Source organism: Rhinolophus hipposideros (genome assembly GCF_964194185.1).
Source record: "Rhinolophus hipposideros genome assembly, chromosome: 16".
NCBI lineage: Eukaryota > Metazoa > Chordata > Mammalia > Chiroptera > Rhinolophidae > Rhinolophus > Rhinolophus hipposideros.
The window spans coordinates 161,117-187,260 of NC_138062.1; the positions used below are offsets into that span (position 1 = coordinate 161,117).

The following is a 26,144-nucleotide window of genomic DNA, read 5'->3' on the forward strand; positions in this document are numbered from 1 at the left end:
TCCGCAGGGCCATCTCCGCAGTGGGCCATCTCCGCAGCGGGCCATCTCCGCAGGGCCATCTCCGCAGCGGGCCATCTCCGCAGCGGGCCATCTCCGCAGCGGGCCATCTCCGCAGCGGGCCATCTCTGCAGGGCCATCTCCGCAGTGGGCCATCTCCGCAGGGCCATCTCCGCAGTGGGCCATCTCCGCAGGGCCATCTCCGCAGTGGGCCATCTCCGCAGGGCCATCTCCGCAGTGGGCCATCTCTGCAGGGCCATCTCCGCAGGGCCATCTCCGCAGTGGGCCATCTCCGCAGGGCCATCTCCGCAGTGGGCCATCTCTGCAGGGCCATCTCCGCAGGGCCATCTCCGCAGTGGGCCATCTCTGCAGGGCCATCTCCGCAGGGCCATCTCCGCAGTGGGCCATCTCCGCAGGGCCATCTCCGCAGTGGGCCATCTCCGCAGGGCCATCTCCGCAGTGGGCCATCTCCGCAGGGCCATCTCCGCAGTGGGCCATCTCTGCAGGGCCATCTCCGCAGGGCCATCTCCGCAGTGGGCCATCTCCGCAGGGCCATCTCCGCAGTGGGCCATCTCTGCAGGGCCATCTCCGCAGGGCCATCTCCGCAGTGGGCCATCTCCGCAGGGCCATCTCCGCAGTGGGCCATCTCCGCAGGGCCATCTCCGCAGTGGGCCATCTCCGCAGGGCCATCTCCGCAGTGGGCCATCTCTGCAGGGCCATCTCCGCAGGGCCATCTCCGCAGTGGGCCATCTCCGCAGGGCCATCTCCGCAGTGGGCCATCTCTGCAGGGCCATCTCCGCAGGGCCATCTCCGCAGTGGGCCATCTCCGCAGGGCCATCTCCGCAGTGGGCCATCTCCGCAGGGCCATCTCCGCAGTGGGCCATCTCTGCAGGGCCATCTCCGCAGCGGGCCATCTCCGCAGCGGGCCATCTCCGCAGCGGGCCATCTCCGCAGTGGGCCATCTCCGCAGGGCCATCTCCGCAGTGGGCCATCTCTGCAGGGCCATCTCCGCAGGGCCATCTCCGCAGTGGGCCATCTCTGCAGGGCCATCTCCGCAGGGCCATCTCCGCAGTGGGCCATCTCCGCAGGGCCATCTCCGCAGTGGGCCATCTCTGCAGGGCCATCTCCGCAGGGCCATCTCCGCAGTGGGCCATCTCTGCAGGGCCATCTCCGCAGGGCCATCTCCGCAGTGGGCCATCTCCGCAGGGCCATCTCCGCAGTGGGCCATCTCCGCAGCGGGCCATCTCCGCAGGGCCATCTCCGCAGCGGGCCATCTCCGCAGCGGGCCATCTCCGCAGCGGGCCATCTCCGCAGCGGGCCATCTCTGCAGGGCCATCTCCGCAGTGGGCCATCTCCGCAGGGCCATCTCCGCAGTGGGCCATCTCCGCAGGGCCATCTCCGCAGTGGGCCATCTCCGCAGGGCCATCTCCGCAGTGGGCCATCTCTGCAGGGCCATCTCCGCAGGGCCATCTCCGCAGTGGGCCATCTCCGCAGGGCCATCTCCGCAGTGGGCCATCTCTGCAGGGCCATCTCCGCAGGGCCATCTCCGCAGTGGGCCATCTCTGCAGGGCCATCTCCGCAGGGCCATCTCCGCAGTGGGCCATCTCCGCAGGGCCATCTCCGCAGTGGGCCATCTCCGCAGGGCCATCTCCGCAGTGGGCCATCTCCGCAGGGCCATCTCCGCAGTGGGCCATCTCTGCAGGGCCATCTCCGCAGGGCCATCTCCGCAGTGGGCCATCTCCGCAGGGCCATCTCCGCAGTGGGCCATCTCTGCAGGGCCATCTCCGCAGGGCCATCTCCGCAGTGGGCCATCTCCGCAGGGCCATCTCCGCAGTGGGCCATCTCCGCAGGGCCATCTCCGCAGTGGGCCATCTCTGCAGGGCCATCTCCGCAGGGCCATCTCCGCAGTGGGCCATCTCCGCAGGGCCATCTCCGCAGTGGGCCATCTCTGCAGGGCCATCTCCGCAGGGCCATCTCCGCAGTGGGCCATCTCTGCAGGGCCATCTCCGCAGGGCCATCTCCGCAGTGGGCCATCTCCGCAGGGCCATCTCCGCAGTGGGCCATCTCCGCAGGGCCATCTCCGCAGTGGGCCATCTCCGCAGGGCCATCTCCGCAGTGGGCCATCTCTGCAGGGCCATCTCCGCAGGGCCATCTCCGCAGTGGGCCATCTCCGCAGGGCCATCTCCGCAGTGGGCCATCTCTGCAGGGCCATCTCCGCAGGGCCATCTCCGCAGTGGGCCATCTCCGCAGGGCCATCTCCGCAGTGGGCCATCTCCGCAGGGCCATCTCCGCAGTGGGCCATCTCCGCAGGGCCATCTCCGCAGTGGGCCATCTCTGCAGGGCCATCTCCGCAGGGCCATCTCCGCAGTGGGCCATCTCCGCAGGGCCATCTCCGCAGTGGGCCATCTCTGCAGGGCCATCTCCGCAGGGCCATCTCCGCAGTGGGCCATCTCCGCAGGGCCATCTCCGCAGTGGGCCATCTCCGCAGGGCCATCTCCGCAGTGGGCCATCTCTGCAGGGCCATCTCCGCAGCGGGCCATCTCCGCAGCGGGCCATCTCCGCAGCGGGCCATCTCCGCAGTGGGCCATCTCTGCAGGGCCATCTCCGCAGTGGGCCATCTCCGCAGGGCCATCTCCGCAGTGGGCCATCTCCGCAGGGCCATCTCCGCAGTGGGCCATCTCCGCAGGGCCATCTCCGCAGTGGGCCATCTCTGCAGGGCCATCTCCGCAGGGCCATCTCCGCAGGGCCATCTCCGCAGGGCCATCTCCGCAGCGGGCCATCTCCGCAGCGGGCCATCTCCGCAGTGGGCCATCTCTGCAGGGCCATCTCCGCAGTGGGCCATCTCCGCAGGGCCATCTCCGCAGGGCCATCTCCGCAGTGGGCCATCTCCGCAGTGGGCCATCTCCGCAGCGGGCCATCTCCGCAGGGCCATCTCCGCAGGGCCATCTCCGCTCCGGCCCATCTCCGCGGCGGGCCATCTCCGCAGGGCCATCTCCGCAGCGGGCCAGGGCCGGCAGGCCTCGACACCCCCGGGCCGCGCGCCAGGGCGGGCGCTCTGCTCCCCAGGCAGGTGCTCGGCCCTGCGCTGAAGCCTTCTGTCTTCAGCCCAAATCCCTTTAGCTTTTGGGGGGCTGAGCCCCCAGTGGGGGAGCACTTTCTTCTTCCTCTTGCCAAGTACCACAGGACAGGGGCGTCAGGTCAGCTCCAGGTGAGGCAGGTCACTCACGGAGCCGCAGCCTCCAGCCAGCTGCTTGGGGACAAGGTCTGACAGGCCGAGGAGAGCGTGCTGAGCTGCTGAGACTCAGCACCCACCAACTCCTTGGCGATGTGTACTGGAGTCGGACCCACAGTCCTTCCCTGACACGTCGTTTCTGAGCAGCTCTGAGGGGCACGTCGTGGTGCCACCACAGTGTCACCTGCAGCTGCTCCAGGACAAGGTATTAGGAGAGGCTTTGTGGTGACAGGCGAGCCAGTAGACTCAACACTGTGGCTCTTACTCTTCCTTCCTCCTCGCCACCCTGTCCTTTCCCTCAGAAGGTGTCCTTGTCAGCGTGGGAGATGCCAGCAACTTCCCCCAAGATGGGCAGGGAGCTGGAACCCATGCACACATATATTTAAAAACATATTTTATTTCAGTGTGCCCCACTGGACTGTCCTCGTCTGGACGGCATGACTTGTAGGGAAAAGGTGGTATGGAGGAGTCAGAAGTGAATTGTAAAGAATTGATTTTCTCCTTATCATGAGGAAATTTGGAAATGTTTGAACTTTCCAGTACAGAGTATGGTGAAATTCTTTGAATCCAGAAGTCACATTTCTGGTGTCATTGGACTAGTCACCTTGCTCCCGAGCTTTCTGCTCAAGGCCAGGATGTGCACACAGTTTGTCAGGCTAACGTCCCAAGGAACCGCATCAGGAAGTACACTCGGGCCGCAGGCCCACCCTGAGCCAACAGGGCAGAGTGGCCGCCTGATTCCTGAGGGTTCAGACACATCACTCAGGAAGCTTGCTCCACATGCATATTGGGGATATTCGGAGGCTGAAATCACGTCAGCAGTGGTTAGAGGGCCGGGATTCCCAGCAGACGGCGACCATTCTGCCCCGTCCTGTGGACGCTTGTCGAAGGAGTGCCTCCACACACAGGTGCTTCAGCTCTCAGAGCTGACTGGGGGGACTTCAGTGTGACACGTGTGAGACACTCTCAGGCATCAATGCAGAGCGCTCATGGGCATGGCCCATACCATGTCTCCTCCATGTTGGTTGGTGCAGGACGCAAAAGGCACCGTGCCCAAGGCAGGGTTAGGCCCCCTTCCTTCTACCTTTTTGTTTTTCACTCTCTCTGTCATGGCTCCTTTCTCCTATTTAGCATGTGTCCTATAGACAGAAGATTAATCCTTCTTTCAACCTCAGGGTATGATTTACCAAAGTGACAAGAGGTGACGCCTGCCTTCAGGAAGTTTGCAGTCCAGTGAGAGGACAGGTGTGGCACAAAGCAGTGACATGAATACTGAAGGGCATAGGTGCCTGTGGGTTTGGGAGCCCTGAGTGGGGGGTGGGGGACATCTCAGGGCCGCTGGGCGGTCTAGCAGGCCGAATGCTGGTCAGGGGACCTGAGCTTGACCGCACAGGGATTGGGAGAGGCAGTCCAAGCCCAACAGCAGAAGTTAAGGCAGCCAGCGGTCAGGTCTGCCTTGTTTGCAGACTGACAAACACTATGGACAATATGAAGACGGGGCGAGATGGGAGGAGGGACGCAGGCGAGAATCATGCATGAAGAGGACGGAAGGGATCTGGGGATCCACGGGATCTGATAAACAGTTTGAGTCAGAGAGGAAGGGAGAGCCTGGCATCTGGGTGTCAGGCCAGGGTGGCCCAGGGACTGCTGGGAGCATTCGTGACAACAGAGAGGAAAGGGGGAATCACAGATCTAGGAAAGGAGAGGGCTCAGTGTGAGATGTGCTGAGGCTGGAGGTGTATGGCTGGCAGTTGTGTGTCACCGTCCTCTGCCCTTTGACCAGAACCCTGGAAGTCAGGTGCACCTCAGAACTTTTCAAATGTTAGGAAGGTGGCAGGGTCCATGGACCATCTGTTACCTTCGTACCCCAGTGGCAGCTGGGGCGGCATCTCTAGGCAAACATCAAAAGTTTTGCAGCAAAACTTTTGACCAAGCTCACTAGGTAGGATAAACACAGCTACAAACAACCTCTAGTCATTTCAAGTCGGTTTTGGGTGTCAAACTTCAGAAAAAACTTTCCAGTTTCCGGAGGCTTTGGGGTGTGTCAGATTTGGGCTTGGTGTGCAAGCAGGTTTGGTGCCCATTAAGAACCTAAACATATCTAGTACTGTGAAACAAGGCCATTTCACAGTAAACTGAAAACATTTCAATGTCATTTGGGTTTTTCATATTCATTTTTTATATTCAAATGTAGCCCACAGTGAAAGGGTGAGGTGAGGTGAGGTCTTGGAGAAGAAAAGCGGGCACACACACTGACACTGCATTTCCACTTCCCAGCTGTCATAAGCCCCAGACACCATCCGGAGGTGTCAGTTGCCTTCTCATCTTACAGGGAAAATAATATTTCCTTCTTGCTTTTGTCTGGCTCTGCACACAGACGTGCCGCAGGAACGCTTCACTTCCTGCTGGAAGCCCTCTGACCGCCCGACTGCCCCAGCTTACCTGCAGGGCACAGGGCGGTCACCCTGACGGACAGCCCCTGGTTGCTGTCCTGCGAGCCACAGCGGCAGCGCAGCCCAGCCAGCAAGAGGCAGGAGGGGGCTTTGTGGGCACCAAGGCGCTTCATCATGACACTGGTAACTCAACCGCCTTTTCTTTGCCTGCAATTTCCTTAATTGAACTCTGACCTTTTCAGCTCCACTCCCCAGCGAGTTAAGGACCCTCATCCAGGAAATGAAGTGGCCCTTCGTGCCTGAGAAGTGGCAACACAAACAAGCTGCGGGCCCCGAGGACAAAACTAACCTGCAGGACGTGATTGGTGCCGCTCTGCAGCAGCTACTGGTAGGAAGAGTCACCCCACCTGTGCCCCGACATCCCAAGTGAGGTATCAACCTCTAAGTGGTCTCAGATCAAGTTTCTCTGAAGCACAGGACAGCCCCCACCCTTGTAGTCACCTCTGCCAGGCTGACTGATGTGGGGGAGGTTGCTTTCAGAAGTGTGCACGCTCGCCTGCCTGTGGGACCTGTACTGAAGGGCAGACCAAGCGAGGGTGTGCTTGGGTCTCACGCCCTGGGACGGTTACATGTCGCGGGGTGGGGGGGGGGGGCACAAGCAGTCGTTAAGATCCCACCGTGCCTCGCAGCACTGCTGTTTTGAAATATTACTTCCTAAAAGTTGGGTAGCTTCAAAAAACAAAACCACCACTATCGCATCAGTGTGACTTGCAGCCTGAGCTGGACGGGTGGCACTTACCTTCCCAGGCCTGGGATCCCGGTTCAGGCTGGGCAGGACGCATGGCGTCAAGGACAGCCACACACTTCCTCCCCGAATCACTTTGTGGGTATTAAGCCACCTGGAGCCTTCGCCCTGGAATGTCAGGCCTTGGCCAGCTTCTGGCTCAGGGTCTGACGAGCTGCAGGAGTGCAGCTTGCCTGCTGGGAAGCCCTCCTTCACCCACATTCCCTTAGACGCATGCCAGAGAAGACAGCCTACTCGCATACACGCATTTTTTTCTCATATAAAATTATGCTCATCTGGACCAGGAGTTACAAGTGATGACAATACCCTAAAATTGTTATTTTATAAGTTTACCTGGGAATGTGTTTTTAAGTCATTTCCACATAAATTTGTAGATTTTGCCCTCAGAGCAAAAGTCTAGGAAAGAGCCCCAATCTGTGTACACAGAACAGTATCTTTGGAGATTTAATAGGAGCAGTAAAACCCCCATCTTTCCCACCCTCCAAAAAACAAACACACAGACTGGGTTAAGCAGGCAAAGGAAAGTGGACAGATGGAAGGTGCCATGGTGGGCCAGGGGCTTTAAATGAGTGTGGCTGGTGTTTGCGGAGAAGAGGGATGGGAAAAGAACTATATTTACATGTCGCTGTGGTGCTTACAAAGGGCTTGCCCTGCGTCTTCCCACTGGCTTCTTGACATAACCCTGCAGTGACTATTACCATCCTCCTCCTACTTGCAGATGAGGAGACTGGGGTGCAGGGGCCCCGGGAGCAGCCAGCAGTGTGGAGCTGTGACTCACAGCCCTTCCCCGTCCCACTGCAGCTGTCCCTCAGAGGACCGTGCAGAGCCCAAGAGCGCAGGCCGACACTGCAACGAGGGACCTGCCTGCATGACTGTCTCCCCGCGTGCTAGGCCCTCGAAACATGGCGAGTACTGCTGCAGGACTAACGTTTTTAGTTTTATGTAACCGTTTGTCAGTTCCTACATAAATAGCCACATGTGCCTAAGACAACCGTTGCACGAGACAGTGCAGCCTGGAGGCCTTCCAACAGCGACGAGCAGCACCTGCAATGCAGTGGCAATCACTGCTGGGCCCCCCATGCCCTCTCCCCAGTTTGAGTGCACCTAAGACCCCACCAGTCAGCCTCAGATGAGGCCCCCAGGGACTAGGATGCCAGGGTCCTACAGAGAAGGGTGGGGGTGAAGGTCTGGACAGGGAGGGACATGAGCGGAGAGGGGCACTGAGGGAAGGCAGCCTCGCTCGTGTAGAGGTCACAGGAGACCAGTCAGAAGGGAAATCTCTTTCCCCTCAATTTAGGAACTATCGTTCTGGAAGAGAGGGAAAGCTGTGTGATTCGGCGGGGTGGTGGCACACAGGAATCTCAAGTCTTCCCAGGAAGTGCTAGCAGGCCAGTCTCCCAGGGGGGAGGTCTGCTTTAACCTTGGGCCCAGGAAGATCCTCTGAATTTAACCGACTGAGACCCAACAGGCTGCACGAGGCAGCACCAGGGTTTTCTCCTGCCCCACCTTGCCATCGCCAGACCCCTGAGTGCATTCAAAGCTGGACGTGAAATTAGCAAAAAACTGGATATGCTGTTTTAAAAACTTCAAGTCACCTGCTTTTAGGGTTCCTGTCTGCTGGAAGACACGCTGCTCAGCATGGTTATGTGCTGTTTTAAGATTCCATTCATCACCCCTCCTGCCTCTCTTCCCTTTGTCGCACCGATGTCACAACTGGGGAGACCGAGGCACACAGAATTTAAGATGCTTGTGCCCAGCTCACAGGCTTCCTCAGTGGCAACTGTAGGAAGCTGTCCACTGGTATTCTCCAGCCTCTCCTCTGTTTGACAGGGGCGGCCTGAACTCAGAGTTTCTCTTCCTCAGCTTACCCTACAAGCTGCAAATGGAGCGCCCACACCTGCTAAGACCCTCAGGACATTCTCCTACTGTGTGAGAGCCCAGGCACAGTGGCCAACTCTGTTTTGTAAACACAGAGAACTCTAGCACCATGTGAACTCAGCTACTTTGATACCCCAGCTAGTTACAGTAACTGGAGTGCATTCCATGTTCTGTGTGTCTCCCTGAGCCATCAGTTTCAATAGCAGACTTTACCGAAGCTGGACGGCCAGTCTTAATAATCAATTCATTGTGGGATTCTGTTCTCACATAAAAAAATAGCGAAAGGCTGCTGAGTTTGTCTTTCCAGTTATCTTTTCTTAGTTTGTTTTCGTAAATCTAAGCTTTCCACGATTTTTCCCCTAGAATGAATCCTTCCCATAAAATATTTTCCCTCCATGTTTAAAATTATCATTACACTTAGAATGGAAACACTGTGTCTTTAAGTTAATTCCACAAATAACAGATTAAAGTTAAGCATAGAATGCTTAAGAAGAAAGCAAGTTATAAACTATTTTCCATAGGTCTGAGTTTGTGAAATCTAGGCTCACTTACAATGTTACTGTCTTAGGCGGAACTCAGTCAAGAAAAAGTACATGTTCTGGGCTTTGCTCTCTGTCCTGCACGGCCCCACCCCCACCCCCACCCCACCCCCAGCCTTTGGTGTGTGGTCACAGACAGAAATTTATGGCCGGGGCCAGACTCCCTCACACGCCACACAAAGCTGGCTGACTTGAGAGAGTCTGTTCGCTCTCCCAGAGAAAGCACCTGTGGAACGCGCCCCGAGAAGCCAGGGTGATCGGAGATTAATGGGACTGTAATAGGCGGGCAGACTCTCGGTATCGTGCCCTCTCCCCATGTAAGTGGGTCCTTTCCGAGATGGTACCCGTTCTTTATTGCTGAAACATCTGTTGATAACTGCAGCTGCCCTCGTGACACAAAGCATATGACGGGGTCACAGGCAGTAGGGACTGAAAATCCCACCTCACGCTAGTTTCAGACTATTCAGCAACGCCCCGAAGCCCATGGGTCACCGACATCCTCAGTGTCTCGTCGTGCCACAGAAATGCCCGATGGGCTTTGAAGTGTTATTTCATCTTGTGGGTGATTTACACTCCAGTGCCATTGTGCTGTGGGAAAAAGGGGGACCTTTTTTGTTTTCTATTTAATTGTATATCGCCTGACACTTTGACCTGTATTATTAGTATTAGTCAGAACAAGGATTTTCTCCCTCTCTTATTTAAAAATAAAATTTCAAGGGAAAGTAAGCTCTCCTTCAGCTCTTTTCACTCAAAACAATGTTTACACTCTGAGAAGGAAAGATGAAAAGCACGAGCAGTTTTTTTCAAGTGTGGGAGAAGGGCATTTCAGTTTTGAAAGAGAACAGTGAGGCTCTTATAAATATCATTCAGCAGAACCTTTGATGGATTTCTGAGTATTGAAGGCATTTAGCTTCTGTTCAGCCGGGTTTCAGGCCGCCCTGCAGCAGGCCCAACGGGGGACGCCCTGCAGCTCCAGGGCTGCAGGCGGCAGGCCCAATGCGCATGTCTCCGATTGTTTCAGACACTTTCACTTCTCCAGAAAGAACAATTTCTAGACAATTCAAAGAAAATATGAAAATGAAGCTTTTAGAAGGGAGAGAAAGGGCAAGTTTGGACTTGCGTGTCTGTGGCAGTTGGGAGCACACTGAACTGCGAGGCCGAGAATCGTTTGCTAGACCCTGTTGTGAGCTCTCGCTGCAGCCCTGGGTCCTGGGGCCGGGTCCTGGGCCACCCCCGGCCACCTCTGTAGAGGCTTCGTCCTCCAGGACACAAAGGGCTACTTTTGTAGGTTGGCCGAAGTGCAGTCCAAGGAGATGAAGCTCAAATGGGGGTCCTTTTCCCATTTTCTTTTCAACTTTACAACCATGGACATGGGTAATCTGACAGCCGCTACGCCACACACGTTTCTGGAAATGTCTGCACTTCCTTGCAGTTTTTGGCAGACAGACAAAAAAACAACAACAAAAAAACAAAAACAGAAAACTGTTTAGTGTTTCCTCAAGCTATCATGGGTAAAAAATCTTTGTGGATGAATAAAGTTAGATACTTTTAGTTTTCAGAATAGTTTTTTCTAATATGTCTCTTCAGGTAATATCAATGCCTTTAACGTGTTGATGTTTTTATTTTTGAACTACTTAAAATATTAAAGAACCAAGAATTAAAATAAATAAACATGAGTGAATATAAGAGTTGGTCATTACAAGACTGCAGGAAAATGTTTTAAAAATGTGTACTGTGAGTTTAGCAAAAGATAACTGAAGTACGAATTTATTAGGAAGTGAAATGTCAAGTTGGAGAAAGATACATGGTGTGACGACCAGGTAAAGGGTCAAATGCTCTCAGTGGAAACAATGGAATTCCCTCGATGAATAAGCCCTGGGTTAAAAGATGCTCTTAAAACTAAATAAGAAGCCACATATCCCAGGCTCCAGTTTTCATACTAATAATAGAGGATTCAAAAGTGGTGGTCGTGTCATTTAGATTATGAATTCTTTCAGCCACTGAGTTTCTCAAATCAGGTTTTCATCTTCAGCTTCATCCTCTGGGGTTTTAAAGGCTTAGGTGTTTTTCATTAGGGGGCTAAAAGAGAAGTGCATGCAGACTGCATATTCACTCCTTCATTCAGTGAAACTTCACTGAGCGTTAGCATGTTCTGGATGTTGGACAGAGCTCTGAGAGAAATGAGAAAGAAACAGAAGGCTCAGACTTGCAAAGGTCTGCTTGTGCGGCAGCCTCCATTTCCTGACCACCTAACCTGTGGCAGGTGCTCCAGATGTATGCCAAGTCCTCCCAGCCTTGGTCATGTGACCTGCTTAAGCAATTAAATTTGATTAGAAGTCACACATGCTAGTCCCATGCAGTTACAAGTTGTTGTGTTGTTCAGCGTGGGGACTTTTCCTCTGCCTCATGGACGAGTAGCGCCACTCCCTCAGCGGGATGTGGAAAGAGCAAGATCCATGGAGCCAAAAGCAGCCAGTGGGAAATATGGACGCTCGTTATTTAAGAATATTACAGTGAAGCATGACGACTGTTGTGACATGAAAACCACTTCTTAAGTTTGCACTTCATAGTTTATTTGTCTGGGACTTTTTTAGCAGGTTTCATTACAGCAAGGTTAACCCTTATTGATTAAACATTTATTTCTGCTGTGTTTATGAGTGTGATTCTCGTGCATTGGAAAACTGTAAAGTGACAAATCAGTTCCATTGGTTTCTCTAAGTATGCACAGCTGTTAAAATGGCCACAGGTACAATTAAGCTCTTAATCCTTTCAGTGATTATTAAATTACTTTAAGAATAAGTGAAAAAGCCATAGGGACAATGATGTCCAAACAGTTCTCCTAGAACGATATATTTGCCACTAAACTGGCATGTGGTGTTGGTGACAAAGACCATCACAATAGAACTCAGGCAGTAGAGGCAGAGGTTAAGGAAGCTGACTTGGGAGCTGCACTGCCAGGGTCTGAGTCTCATGGCTGTGCCTTATCAGCTTTGTCATCTGGGACAACTTACCATTTTCCTACCTCATCTGCTAATAATGACAATACCTATTTCACAGATTACTTGGAGGATAGAGTGAGTGGGTGCTTAGAATAGTGCCTGGCATTTAATAAACGGTAGCTGTTATTATCATATGAGCTAACTGACAAAAGGACGTGGCAAAGGGCCAGGTGGAATACAGTTATATAGATAGAATATAATATAATTATAGTTATGGGGCAAGGCGGACAGAAGCTAACATCAAATAGTTATCAAGCCTCTATCTGAATTTTGCTATCAGGACATCAAAAACTGACTGGGATATATTTTCAGAATTACCCATTAACACATCTGGGCAACGTTTCAAACAATGCAAACAACTTAGTGAACCTGGCAGTTTGAATTTCCCCATAAGCGTCCCTCTCCCAACACCACTGGACATATTCCATACCACTATTTTAAAAAAAGGAGATGGAAGAGGAATCAATAATGTAGCAGTGGGAGATGCCAGACAACAAGACTCTGGCTAGTGTGGCCACTTCCTCTGCGACCATTGACTGCCGTTGAGCTAGAAGCTGCGGGCAGTGGTGACCCAGGACTCCGGGATGCCTCTGGGGTGAAGCCTGAGATGTCTCTGCCTCAATTCCTGACAGAACCCACTGGTCATTAAGAGAAGTGACATCACATGGGACAGACTTAGTCCCCAGGAAACAAGGGGACACCCCACCATCAGTCACAAGGGCCTTCCAACCCCATGTTAGACAAGAAGGACTTTTGTCCTTGACCTGACCTGGGTTCTTTGGGGAGGAGGGACACCTCCCCAGGAACCCAGGTGGTTGGGATATGGGAGAAAAATGAGTCCTCTTCTTATCAGATAACTCTTCCTCTGAGGACCCGTCTTTTTGAACTTGCAGTCAATGCACTGACTTAGATTAGAATCCTAAACTTGTAGTCTAAATGTTAAATTTTATTCCCAACTCTGACATTCACCGGTTGTACATTTTCTATAAGCCACCCAATCTACTTAGGTGAGAATTTGCTTCTTCAAAATGTTTGCAGATCAGGATAACACTGTGTCAGTCTTTGTTATTATTGTATCTCCAGTGTCTCTCAGATGCATCTAGAAAATGCTCAATAAATATTTTGTTGAATTAACACCTATTCTCCTCAAACTATTCCAAGAGAAGGGAAGGCTCCCAAGATCATTTTATGAGGCCATCATTACCCTGAAACCAGACAAAGACATTATAAAAAAAAGAAAACAATAGGCCTATATCCCTAATGAACATAGATGCAAAAATCATCAACAAATATATTAGCAAACTGAATTCAGCAATACATTAAAAAGATCATACACCACAATCAAGTGGGATTCATTCCTGGTATGCAAATCAATATCCTCAAATCAATCAATGGGATACACCACATTAACAAAATGAAAAATAAAAACCATATGGTCACATCAATAGATGCATAAAAAGCATTTGACAAAATCCAGAAGCCATTTATGATAAAAACTCTTAGCGAAGTGGGAATAGAGGGACCGTATCTCAACATAATAAAGGCCACATATGACTAACATCATACTCAATGGGGAAAAGCTAACAGCATTCCCCTTAAGATCAGGAACAAGGCAAGGTTGCCCACTTTTTCCACTTCTATTCAACGTAGTGCTGGAAGTTCGAGCCACAGCAATCAGACAAGAAAAAGAAATAAAAGGCATCCAAATTGGAAAGAAGGAAGTAAAATTGTCCTTATATGCAGATGACCTGATACTATACATAGAGAAACCTAAAGACTCCATCAAAAATTATCAGAACTGCTAAATAAATTTATTAAAGTGGCAGGATACAAACAATATTCACAAATCAGTTGTATTTTATATACCAATAACAAACTATCAGAAAGAAAAGTTAAGAAAACAATCCCACTTATAAGTGCATCAAAAATAAAATACTTAGGAATAAATTTAACAAAGGAAGAAGACATATATTCAAAATTATAAGACATTGAAGAGAGAAATGAAAGAAGATACAAATAAATGGAAACATGTATCATACCCATGGATAGGAAGAATTAATATAGTTAAAATGTCCATACTACGTAAGGCAATATATAGATTCAACACAATCCCTATCAAATTACCAATGACATTTTTCACAAAACTAGAACAAATAATCCTAAAATTTACATGAAACCATAAAGACCCCAAATAACAACAGCAATCCTGAAAACGAAGAACAAAGCTGGAGGTATCATGCTACCTAATATCATCTTATACTACAAGCCTCTAGTCATCAAAACAGCATGGTACTGGCACAAAAGCAGACACATAGATCAATGGAAAAGAATAGAGAACCCAGAAATAAATCCATGCCTATATGGTCATTTAATCTATGACAATGGAAGCAAGAATTTACATTGGGGTAAAGACAGTCTATTCAATAAATGGTGCTGGGAAAACTGGGCAGATACATGCAAAGAAAATGAAACTGGAGCACCTTCTTATGCCATATACAAGAATAAACTCAAAATGGATTAAAGACTTAAGTGTAAGACACAAAACCATAAACCTCCTAGAAGAAAATATAGGAAATATTTCATTTCCTCAGACATTACCCTTAGTAATACTTTTACTGATATATCCCCATGAGCAAGGGAAATAAAAGAAACAATAAAAAAAAGGGACATCAAGCTAAAAAGTTTTTTTTCACAGCAAAGGAAACCATCAAAAAATAACAACAAAATACATCCTGCTGAATGGGAGAAAATATTTGCCAATGATACATCTGATAAGGACTTAATATCCAAAATTTATTTAAAAAACTCATACAACTCAACACCAATAAAACAAACAACCCAATAAAATAATGGGCAGAGGACCTGAATAGACACTTCTCCAAAGAAGGCATACAGATGGACAATAGACACATGAAAAGATGCTCAATGTCACTAACCATTAGAGAAATGCAAATCAAAACCACAATGAGACACCACCTCACCCCAGTCAGAATGGCTAACATCAATAAATCAACAAACAACAAGTGTTGGCGTGGATGTGGAGAAAAGGGAACCCTTGTGCACTGTTGGTGGGACTGCAGATTGGTGCAGCCTCTATGGAAAACAGTATGGAGGGAGGGTCCTCAGAAAATTAAAAATACAATGACCTTATGACCCAGCAATTCCACTCCTGGGTATCTATCTAAAGAAAACCAGAACACTAATTTGAAAAAAATCTATGCACTCCTATATTTACTGTAGCACTATTCACAATAGCCAAGCGATGGAAACAACAGAAATGCCCATCGATATACGATTGGATAAAGAAATTGTGGTACATTTATACAATGGAGTATATACTCTGCCATAAAAAAAATGAAAGCTTAGCATTTGCAACAAGCTGGATGTTCCTAGAGGATGTTAAGTGAAATAAGAGAAAAGACAAATACCATATGATCTCACTTATATGTGGACTCTAAAGAACAGATAAACAAGGAACAAAATAGAAATGGACTCAGAGATACAGAGAAAAAACTGATGGTTACTAGATGGGAGGGGATTTAGAGGCTGGGAGAAAAAGTGAAGGGATTAGAAAGTACAAATTAGTAGACACAATAGAGTCATGGGGATATGAAATATAGTATGGGGAATATAATCAATAATGTTTAAAGATCATGTAGGGTGTCAGATGGGCACTGGATTTATCAGGGGGATCACTCCATAGACTGTGTACATGCCTGACCACTGTGTTGTACACATGAAGCTAACATAAAATAATATTGAATGTCCACTCTCATTTAAAAACGTATATAGTCATGGGATATAAAGCATAGCATAGGAAGGACAGCCAGTGATTCTGGAACAGCTGTGTACGGTGTCAGAGGGGTAGTAGTTTGGGAGGGTCATCACTTTGTGAGGGCGTAAATCTCTAATCATGTTGTTTTGTACACCTGGAACTGATTAAACATAAATAAATAAATATTTGGTCGACTGAAGGACTGAATTCTCGCTAAACCACATGGCAAGGGCCGTTTGCCACACCACAAAGCTTCAGGTGCCGTTTCCTCCTGCTAATGCGGGGTGTGGCCGGGACGCATCCTCTTGCTGCCGGGGTTGAGCTCATGGGCCGCAGGTCAGTTCGTTCTGGACACAGTGAGGTGTCACACCCACGAACACAAACTCCGCCGTCGCTTTTCGTTTTATGGTTATTTCCAGTGGAGAAACCATCGAGGAGAATACAGTTTTGCTGGGTTTTGGTAGGCATTTTTACAGTTACAAAGGACAGAATAAGAATCTTGATTTCTCAGGCTTCTCTAAAAGATTTGTCACTGCAAATAATCATGGCATTGCCATCACTAATAAATACTTTTGTGAAAGTATGAACTTTACACTCAGTGATAAAAGTCTGTATTTCTAGAACAAGCTAGCTAAACAAAATACCTTCTGTCTTCCTTATTGTCTGCTTTGACCTTCTTTAATTACTTGGTGTTTCACTCTTTGAAAAAAATATTGGTCTATCAATATTTTCACTTATGCCTCATGTAATAAATAGATCACAGTCGGAGGCAGAATGAAGGCGGCTGTGTGTGCCTCTGTGAGAACAAACGCATCAGGCTCCGTGAACTGACCCAATTATTCAAAGTGACTTACTGGGCCGCTGTGAAGGCGCTGAGGTCGCAGCAGCAAACAGGATACAATGGTGGGCGAGGACATTGGATAGGAACGCCAAGCTTCTATGTTGGTGGGGAGGCAGGAAATGACGAGATCAACATGAAAGTACATATAAGGTAGCAGTGGAAGGTGGGATGTGCTGAGTCAGGCGTAGCAGGTGATTGGAGACATTGTCCTTTTAGAGGAAGGCTCAGAGACGGCCTGTCTGAGGGGGGCTGCAGCCAGGTGTGGATGGGGGCGCCTGCAGATAGCTGAGGGAAGAGCAGAGCGGGGGCCAGAGGCGCAGGCCCGAAGTGGGTTTGAGCAGGGAGGCTGGAGAGCAGGGAGCAGTCCTGAGAGGGAGAGGACATGGGTCCTGGCCTCGCTGGCCTGGACGATACACGTGAATTTCGTTTTGGATGTGACGGGAAGCGTGTTGACGTAGAGAGCAGGGAATCAACATGATTACTTCATGTACATTTTAAACCCACTGCGACGGCTGAGTGAGAAGTGTGGGCGGAAGGGGAGAGGCCTTGGGGGGCAAAGGGAGGTTCCAGCTTGGACGCTGTCACTTGTGTCCAAGGAGTTTACACTAAGGGCTGGGACGAGAGAAGACAAAAGTGTCAGAACTTTCCGTGCTTTCAGGGCGGAGCCGACAGCATCTGCTGATGGAACGGACGTTGGGTATGAGAGCAGAAGTCCGGTGCTGTCCTAAGCAGGTGAATGGACGGGTTGTCATTACTGAGGGGAGGACACTGAGAGAAGCAGGTGTAGAGGAGAAAATACAGCGCTCCATCTAAACATGCCAAGTCTGAGATGCTGACGTCCAGGTCGGGCTATAGTCTGGGCAGCTTCATATACAGGCTGCATTTTAGCAAAGAGACTTGGGGTGGTGTTTAAATTTGGGATCCATCACAAAAGTGACGTTTGAGGCCATGGGACAGTGTACGTGTGGACCAGAGAAGAGGAGCGTTCTCAGGACAGCCTGAGGCCTTGGAAGCTCAGAGGCAGGGAAAGCGGAGCACTCCCACAAAGTGGGGGCAGGAAGTACAGCAGTGAAATGGAAAGAAAACCTGGGGGGTAGGAAGTACAGAAGTCACGGAATAAAAAGGGAAGGAGGGCTGCTTGTCACCACCAAATGCTCTTAGGAGCTTGAATAGGATGAGGCATGATAGTAGGTCTGCGGTGTGGAGGTTGTTGGAGAGAAGGGTGCGGTGGCATATGGGACGAGAGCGGCAGATTTCAGTAAGAGTCGGAGACGACGCACTGAGGACAGGGAGCTTCCACAGCTGCTGAGATGACCGCAAAGGGACAGAAATGGGACTGGAGCTGCAGGGAGGTGGGGCTTTGGGAGGTGACTAGGCCATGAGGGTGGAGCCCTCATGAGTGGGATTAGTGTCCTTAGACAGGCCCCAGAAAAACACAGAGAAAGGACATGGCCCTCAGCAGACACCCAATCCGTGGGCGCCTTGATCTCGGACGTCCAGCCCCCAGAGCTGTGAGAATAAGTTCCTGCTGTTTGGAAGCCGCCTATCTGCGGTATTCGTTACAGCAGCTGGCAAGGACTAAGAAGACATGTATGGTTAAAGGAGTACTGTTTTGGATGGAAGGTATTACAGTAGGTTTGTATGCTGATGAGAATGGTCCTGTAGAGATGAGGAATCACTGAAGCAGAAGAGAACGAGGGTGCCTGCAGGCTGCATGTCTGTCACAAAGGGCGGCCTGCAGGGTCTCAGCTCCCGCTCCCCACACAAGAATGCAGGACATGGTGGGGACAAAAAGGAACACCCACGGAGCCATAAGTAGGGGAGTCATACCACTATATTCTTGCTGCCGGCTGGGTTGGAGACACAGGAAACAGGAGCCATATGGCCCGCAACCCTCACTCCGCCACTTGCTAGCTCAGCCACCATCTTCTTGCTAGCCCCCCATTTTTCGTAGCCACAGCAGTTATATTAGTGGCCAGTGGCTCACTGGTTACAGCTAACGGCCGTCTACTACCTGAGCCAGCATCTTTCCACGTGAGGCTGAGAGCCAGGAAACTGCACTCCTGGCTCTGTCCCCGAAATGTCCTAAAGATGAAGAGGCAGAACTGAGTGTGAATGAGGGTGGGCCATAAGCCTGCCATTGGGAAGATAGGTGGGACACACGGGTGACAGTGAAAGAAGGCTGATAAATTGCGATAGGAGAATAAGGAAGAGTTCTTGTCACTGACTTGATTTTCATAGTGAAATGAGAAGCAAGCTTGTGTGTCGAGAGTGAGGAGGTCACAGCTGTGACAGCTCGAGAAGAGAAGGCGTACATGTAGCTGGACAGTCAGGCTGTGAGGATGGCCAGCTTCACACTGTGGCCACAAAGCCCGTGCCACGGTGGTGTGTTTCTCCAGCCACATTCACTTGCTTGGATAGAAGCTCATGTCAGGCAGATAATTAGATGTGATTTGGGAATTTTCAGTGCCAATAAATAACACTCATTTTCCCCTCCTGTGTTCAGAGCCAACTGAAGGAGAGGTACAAACAGCATCCTTTCTTCCTCTAAAGTTTGCAGGAGGTTGGAGCTGTGCGTAGGTATCTGGACAGTGGGCTGGAAACACCCTCCAGACTCAGCTTGTTGCCGGCAGGCCCCTGCCCTCACTGCCGACGGGAGAGGGGGGCTGGAGGAGAGAGAGGGGCTGTGGGCCAGGGTGTCACTTGCCCGCAGAAGTCACTTCAGCTCCCGCAGGGAGGCAGGAGCGGGGGTGGGGGAGAGGGTGAAGGTCAGGCTAGCACCCACGTTCGCACATCTGGGTACACTTCCAGAGGTCCTGGCTTAGCTGTCTGGGGTGCTGTCTGGGCGTGTTGAGTTTTAAAAGCCCCCCAGGTGATTCTAATAGGAAGCCAGCATTCTCTCTTCACCATAAACATGGTTGGAATTGCCAGACAAATGTGGAAAGAGTCAAGAATGGCCGTGAAGTCCTTCCAGCCATGCAGCGTGGGTGTAAGGAGCAGGGGAGGACCCAGGGGATTGCCACGTGGCACAAAGCAGCAGGGCCGGGGGAGAGTGTGGATGTGGCCAAAGGGCTGCAGGGCTGTTGGGCCTGCGCTGGGGGGCTGGGGGGCTGGGGGGCTGGGAGAACAGGAGACCACGGCCGGAGCCCAATGACCGGACTGGGCTTCCGCCTGCCCGAAATGGCAGGTTCCAACGTCCGGCTGCGCGTGGCGCCGGGTGGCAGGTGGCTGCGGGACGAGGTCACTGGAGACAAGGGGGCCGCACGGACCGTGAGCTGCGCGAGCTGCGCGTGGACGCTGCAAGCACCAGCCGGGGGCAGCGGGCCAGCGGGGAGCCCGGACACGGCGTGGCTGCTGCTCCGACGCTGCTTGCTTTCTCTTGGACCGAAGCCGAGGCCATTTACAGTAGGTTTGAGGGAGGGACGGTGGGAAGGCAGGGCCAGACGCCCCAAGGTGTTGTCGTCCTCAGGCGCCCAGGTGGACAACAGACTGCCACCGCTGCCCAGACGTACTGAGTCTGCAGCGCGTGTCGCCAACGCGAACGAAGGACAGAAGAGGCGCTGAGTCCAGGGCCCCGGGCGTGGCCACGGGACCCCAGGGCCTCGTCCCCTCAGCTGCGGGCCGCCGGGCACGCGCCCCTCCGCTGACCGGGGCGTCCAGGGGGGCCCGCGGGCTCGCGCTGCTTCCGCGGCGGGCGCATCGCTCCGCGGCCTCAGGCCCTTCCTCCCGTCTATCCTCACACTAGTTCCTCGCGTGGGGACTGGGCCCCTGCCCCTGCCGTCTCCATCTCCGGATTTGCTAGGCAGTGGTTCCCTGCGCGCTGCGCCTGCCACTCGCCGCCAGGCGGTCCTTTCCTGAGGCCCCTTGAGAACAGCCCCCACCGTGATTGCCGTGGACACAGCACGGCCTTGGACCCGCAGTGGACCCAGACTCGCCGCTCGGACCCCTGGAACCAGCACACGCTTTTCTGTGCTGCTGCTCGGCCCTTAGAAAACGTTCTCTGGCACTTTTCCCATCGCGGGTGTTGAAATCTCCCTGTGACTTGAAGTCCCTTACCGCCCGGCTCAGCATCCTCGCGGCCGTGAAGGCCCGTTTGTGCCATAAACTCTGTCAGAACCCAGATCTTCCGCCCTGAGAGCAGATGTGGAAACCAGCTGTGGGCCTGTGTGCATTGGCAGCTGTCGCTCTGGAAACGCAGCCATATATTTATTTACACGTGACTGACTGCTCAACAGGAAAACATGGCTTGGTGGCCATTTGGACAACCTCCGCCTTAGTCAGCTGCGGGCAGGTAAAGGGACCAAATTCCTGTTCATTTTTATCTCAAGCTGTCCTGTGTTGCTCCAAAACTGTTCTGTTACTGTGACATTTGCTATAAAGATAATATTTTGAGTCCCCTGTGATGGCAGGTCAGTCACTGGCCTAGTACCCCAAACAAAAAGAACCGTGAACACAGTTCCGCTGCCCAGGACTGCAGTGCAGCAAGGGGCTGGCGGTGCTGTGCGGTTCCTTCTTCTGTCCCCTGGGGGGTGAGGACCCCTCCATGTTAATCATAACCGCACATTTTCCCCCGCAGGGACACTCCTAACATCCCTCCTGCGACACTCTGGCCTCTCTCCTTGCTGTCCTGAAGTCACAGCCCCGGCCTCGGCCTTGCTTGGGGACACTCCACTGGTGGTGGCAGTGGTGGTGGTGGTGGTGGTGGCGGATTCTTGCTGCTGAGGAATTTACTCGCCCTTCACTTGGCAGCAAATGAAAGTGGGTATTAATTTCTCAGAGAGAGGGGCTGCGAGAATGGAGGCTACCAAATCTGCGTGTGGAGCACAGCAGGCTGCCGGTTCCCAGGATGGGACCCAGACAATGGGAAGGGAGAGAGGGCCCCGAGCTGACTTCCCTGCACGTCGCCTGTTGGGCTTGGAGAGAGATGCAGGGCGCGGGCCTGGCCGGCTCACATTATGCAGCTGTGGGGACCGTCCCCCAGGACGGGGGCTGCCTTTAGAGTCTCCACAAAGCTATTGAAGTGCTTATTTTCCTCCTGAAGAGACACAAACAGATGCAAACTTCTGTAAACACTTTAGACATGAATTCAGTGAGTTTGGCCTCTCAGCAGTGCTCAATAGCTGACAGAAAAATGTCTAATTAGTGCAAGTGGGAATAATAGGGCCACTCGGACCCCTTCCATCGTCCTCCAGGCCTACTTTCCAAGGAACTCAAAGGGCCTTTGTCTGGCAGGTCACCCTCTCTCAGGCTTTTGTGCTCCAATCTATTAAGAATGGAAGGGGGAAAAATAGATTAGGCAACGTTCTCTGCTCGCATGGATGGTGTGTTCATGGGACGTGGAATGGGGTGTTTGCAGCATCAGTCCCCAAGCGGGGGGAGGGCTCCCCTCAGGAACAGCTTCACCTCCGCTCTAAGCATTTCCCTTCCCCTTTCTCATTTCCAGTACCGTCACTCCTCAGAGTTGGTGGGGAGAAGGAAGCTGTTTTTAAAAATTGGAGATGTTGCCAATTTCTGAGCTGAGCTTTATAGATGTTATATGCACGGTCTATTATTTGCTACCTGCTCTACTGAGAATTCCACTTACAGTAATATTGGCGCCTGTCTCTGCTTGTCACTTTGTCGCACAAGAGCATGAGAATGTGTGAATTGACTCTTTTCCCCATTTTTCACCGTGGTGTTCCCTGTCACTTATGAAGCACCCACAATGCACCAGGCCTTGTGATGAGCGTTTGCCCTGCATTTCCTCTATCCATCTGGCAAATAGGTGTGGTCATATTTCACAGCTGAGGTCACTGAGACTCAGCTTAAGTACCTCATCCTTGAAGGAAATGGTGGCTCTAGGACCCAAACTCACACACCTATGGTTTCAGCTCACACATGGTATATTTTATTTCTAGAAGTTTGATTTGGATCATTTTTTTATATATCTCATGTCCCCACTTCCACCTAAATTTTACTCTACCTTCTCATAAAATACAGTTTGGGGTCGGTTTCCATTGATTTCTTTTCCTCTGCAATATGGGCTTCTTTCATGGCTGGTAATTTTTGACTGGATGCCAGACATTGTAAATCTCATCTTGCAGGATGGTGGGTAATTTGTGTGCCTGTAGATATTCTTGAGCTTTGTTCTAGGGTCCAGTCAAGTTAGGAAATAGTTTGGTCCTGTCCAAGTTTGCATCTAAACGTGCAGTCGGCCTAGAGCCATTGCCCTGTGGTTAATTCTGTGTCGCTCCTGGAAACACTGTTCCCCACCCCCATGGAGATGAGACTTCCTGCCCTGGCTGCTGGAGACACAGCTGTTCAAGGCCTGGAGACGTCTCCACTGCTCCTGTCAGGTGGTCCTTCCCTGGCCTTGGGAGCTGTCCTGTCTGCACGAGCTGATGAGAAGTGTCTGGGGACTCCAGGGGACCTTCTGCTGATCTCTGGACTTGCCACTTTGTGCCGCTCCCCAGGTTCCCAGAAGCTCCACCTCGTTCACTCAGGATGACCCCCTCAGAGGTTCCAGTGGACTTGCCAGGTGTCCTTGTAGCTCTGTGGAGGGGTGCCTGGGTAGAGTAACCTCCTGCTGATCACAAAGTCATCTTTTGCCCTCATGGCACCAGTTCTCACTAGAGAATTTCAAGACACTGAAATTAAAGACCATCTCCTGAAAAGTTTTCTTTACTTTCTCTTGTTTTTAGTTACATAAGAAGAATACTCTTTTCAGTTGGGATTTGTTGAGGGGCTTTTTTGTTTTTGGTTCTTTTTTTCCCCCTTAGAATTTTCTCATCACAATGAAGGATATGGGTTCCTTACAGCCACTGTTTGGACTCAGTGAGCGGTACTCAGCCCTAGCTCCAAAGAGCCAGCTTCCTGTGTCCAGATGAGGCAGTGCTCCAAATCTCCTTGATCAGACCATAAGGGGAAAGCAGAAGAAACTGACCCTCAGGAGACTTGAGGTCCTCAAGTGTTGACTAAGGACATGGAGAAGCTACAACGATGTGCGTTGATGGTGGGGATGTAAAATGGTGCACTTCTGTGGAAAACAGTGTGGAGGACCCTCAAAAAATTAAAAATAGAGGCTACCTTATGACTCAGCAATCCCCCTGCTGGGTATTTATCCAAAAGAATTGAAAGCAAAGTCTCCAAGAGAGATTTTCACACCTGTATTCACAGCAGCATCATTCACAAGAGCCAAGACGGGGAAGCGACCAAGGGTCCATCCATCAAGGACAGGTAAACAAAGCGTGGTCCATACAACAATGGAACATTATTCAGCCTAAAAAGAAGGAAATCCTGACATCTGCTACAACGCGAATGGACCTCGGGGACAGTGTGCAAAGTGAAGTAAACCAGTCACAAAAAGACAAACACTGTCTGATTCTACATATACGAGGCTCTGAATAGTCAAATTCAGAGAAACAGGAAGTAAAACAGTGGCCCAGGGTCTGGGGGAGGGGAAAAGAGGAGTTGTGCTTAATGGTTCAGAGTTTCATACTTGCAGGATGTGATTCACAACTAGGTGAATGTACTTCATGCTACCGAACTGTACACTTAAAAACGGGTAAGATGGTAAATTCCATGTTCTGTGTTTTTGACCACAATGAAAAGAAGAAGGAAAAAGAGAGACTTGAGTTCCTTCCTGAACCTTGTGACTTTGTAACTTGGGAATGTCACTTAACCTCTCAGCCTCAGTTGCCTTACCTGTCTTACCTCTTTTAGTTACTATCAAATTAAAGGAGATAATGTATGTGAACATTTTTCATAATCTAGATGTTGCTACAAAGATGGAAAGCACCGTTATCAGGGAGGAGAGGTAGCAGAGCCGCCTCCAGAGAGCAGCCTGCCTGTCCAAGCTCATCCCTCTAAGTCCAGCCGCAGCCTGGAAAGGGTAGCGAGCTCCTCTGAGGACCGGAGCAGAACACAGCAAGCCCGCCCCAAGCGCAGCCTGGAGGAGAGCAGACGGACTGCGGGTTTTGGGCGCCAGCGCCTCCCATTAGCTCCCCCCCCCAGCCCCGACCCCCCCCCAGACCCATGTGTGCAGCCAGGAGCCTGGCAGTGCCAGGAGTCGAGGCCGCAAAGCGAAAGGCGGCGGTTTCTGTGCGTCATGCAGGCACAGATGGGTGTATCCATAGAGCTGGGCACCCAGGAAACGGGCATTCTTCTTTTCCATCTTTGAATTTACATTTTGTGAGTGTCAAACGAATGAACTGTTCTCATTTAAAACGTGTGCTTTTCAGGTGGATGGTTTATCGACATACCTCGATAGAAATTTTGAGGTTTTCAGTTTTAGTTAGTTTTTTTAGTTGGAAGGAACAGAGGCTTACTGACGCACACCTAAAATGGGGGACACGTGTTATGAAGACCATAGGGGACAGGAAGGAGGCCTGCACTCTGACAGCAGCACTCATGAAAAGGGGATTTGGACTCAGTCATCGTTCTTCGGTCGTCGGTCTGGTGTTGCCCACGTGTGTGGCTCAGCTACACTCCACTTTCTGCTTCTTTCCATCTTGCAACAACTGGCAAATTCTTTGTTTTTCTAAGTTTATTTTTTTCAAGCCAGGCTCGATAGTCATGGAATCGGGTAGCAGGTGGGTACTTGTCGCTTGTCTTTGAGCTGGTGCTGGGGTGTGGGAAGGGGTCAAAGCCAAGTGGCAAAATACACGGCTGCTTCGAGGGCAGGATCAGTGGGCAGGGCTGGTGTGTGAGGGTTATGGTGTGTGGGGCAATGGCAGTGGGGGGGTCTATGCGAGGATCCACTAAGTAACACTTCCTGGATTGTGGGGGAAAGACAATATTTAGCCAAAGGCATTGGCAGACGAGAGAGTAAAAGCTTCTTTAATTATGGTACAGGCTAAGTTGGAAGATGTGACTGGACTAGAGTATACAGGCCTGCTACACAAACCCCAGAATCATGGTGACTTTCCCATTCAGTCAGAGGGATTCCTAGGCTGAGCAGAATGCCTCAAATTGGGTGGCTTTCTAGGTGACACGTGGGACATAGACGAGCAGAGTCCTTGTTCCCAAGAGAAGGGAGGGCCGCCGAGCCCTGCGTGCCCACTTTCTTCTGCCCCAATTTGCCACCTGGATGAGTCCCCACCTGCCCTGGGACAGAGGCCAAGAAGCAGAGAGAGGAATCGGGGGAGGAGTGTGGAGCAAAGGGATACTCGGCATATTTAAGGACAGGAAATATGTATTATCACTTGTATAACTTTAGAAGCGTAATGTGGAAAACAGAGTGAGGGAAATGGTGCTTCATCGCACAGCTGAACTGCATGGTTTCCTTTTCTCCTAATAAAGTGCCTCTTCTCCTGCTCTGGCTTTTTTTGTTGCTCATTTTGATAAAAACACCTGAGGACTCGTCTGGTCCCAAGACCGCCTTCCTCTCTGAGGATGGCACTATTTCTGTGGGCTCACTGTGCCTCTGCATGTCCCCAGGTGTCCCTAAAGGCCTCCATCCTCACCTGCGACAGTGCCACCGCAGCTGCCATCCTGTTCCTCAGTGACCGGCTCCTGTACGGACTCGACCTGTCCAGCCAGTTGCTGCAGATCGCCAAGGGGCTGCACAGGCTGTGGCCAGCCACACCTATGGCCCCGCAGTTGCTAATTCGCCAGGCCCGGCTATCGGTCAACTCAGGTAGGCACACTCCTGCCCTCCTGTCCCACCCGCGTCGCCGAGCGCCTTGACCGGGCAGCCACTGCCTTC

The 26,144-nt window shown here is 51.3% G+C and overlaps 1 protein-coding gene across 1 annotated transcript in view; it reads left to right on the plus strand.

Annotated features, from left to right (window-relative positions):
• Window positions 1-4,218: 4,218 nt before the first annotated feature.
• Window positions 4,219-26,144, plus strand: part of ALPK1 (alpha kinase 1) — a gene marked incomplete at both ends in the record, with an annotated part of 42,025 nt that continues 20,099 nt past the window's right edge. The window contains 4 exon segments of the mRNA XM_081076478.1: window positions 4,219-4,292; window positions 5,678-5,805; window positions 5,865-6,010; window positions 25,877-26,075. Of these exon segments, the coding sequence (XP_080932604.1) occupies window positions 4,219-4,292; window positions 5,678-5,805; window positions 5,865-6,010; window positions 25,877-26,075 (547 nt within the window).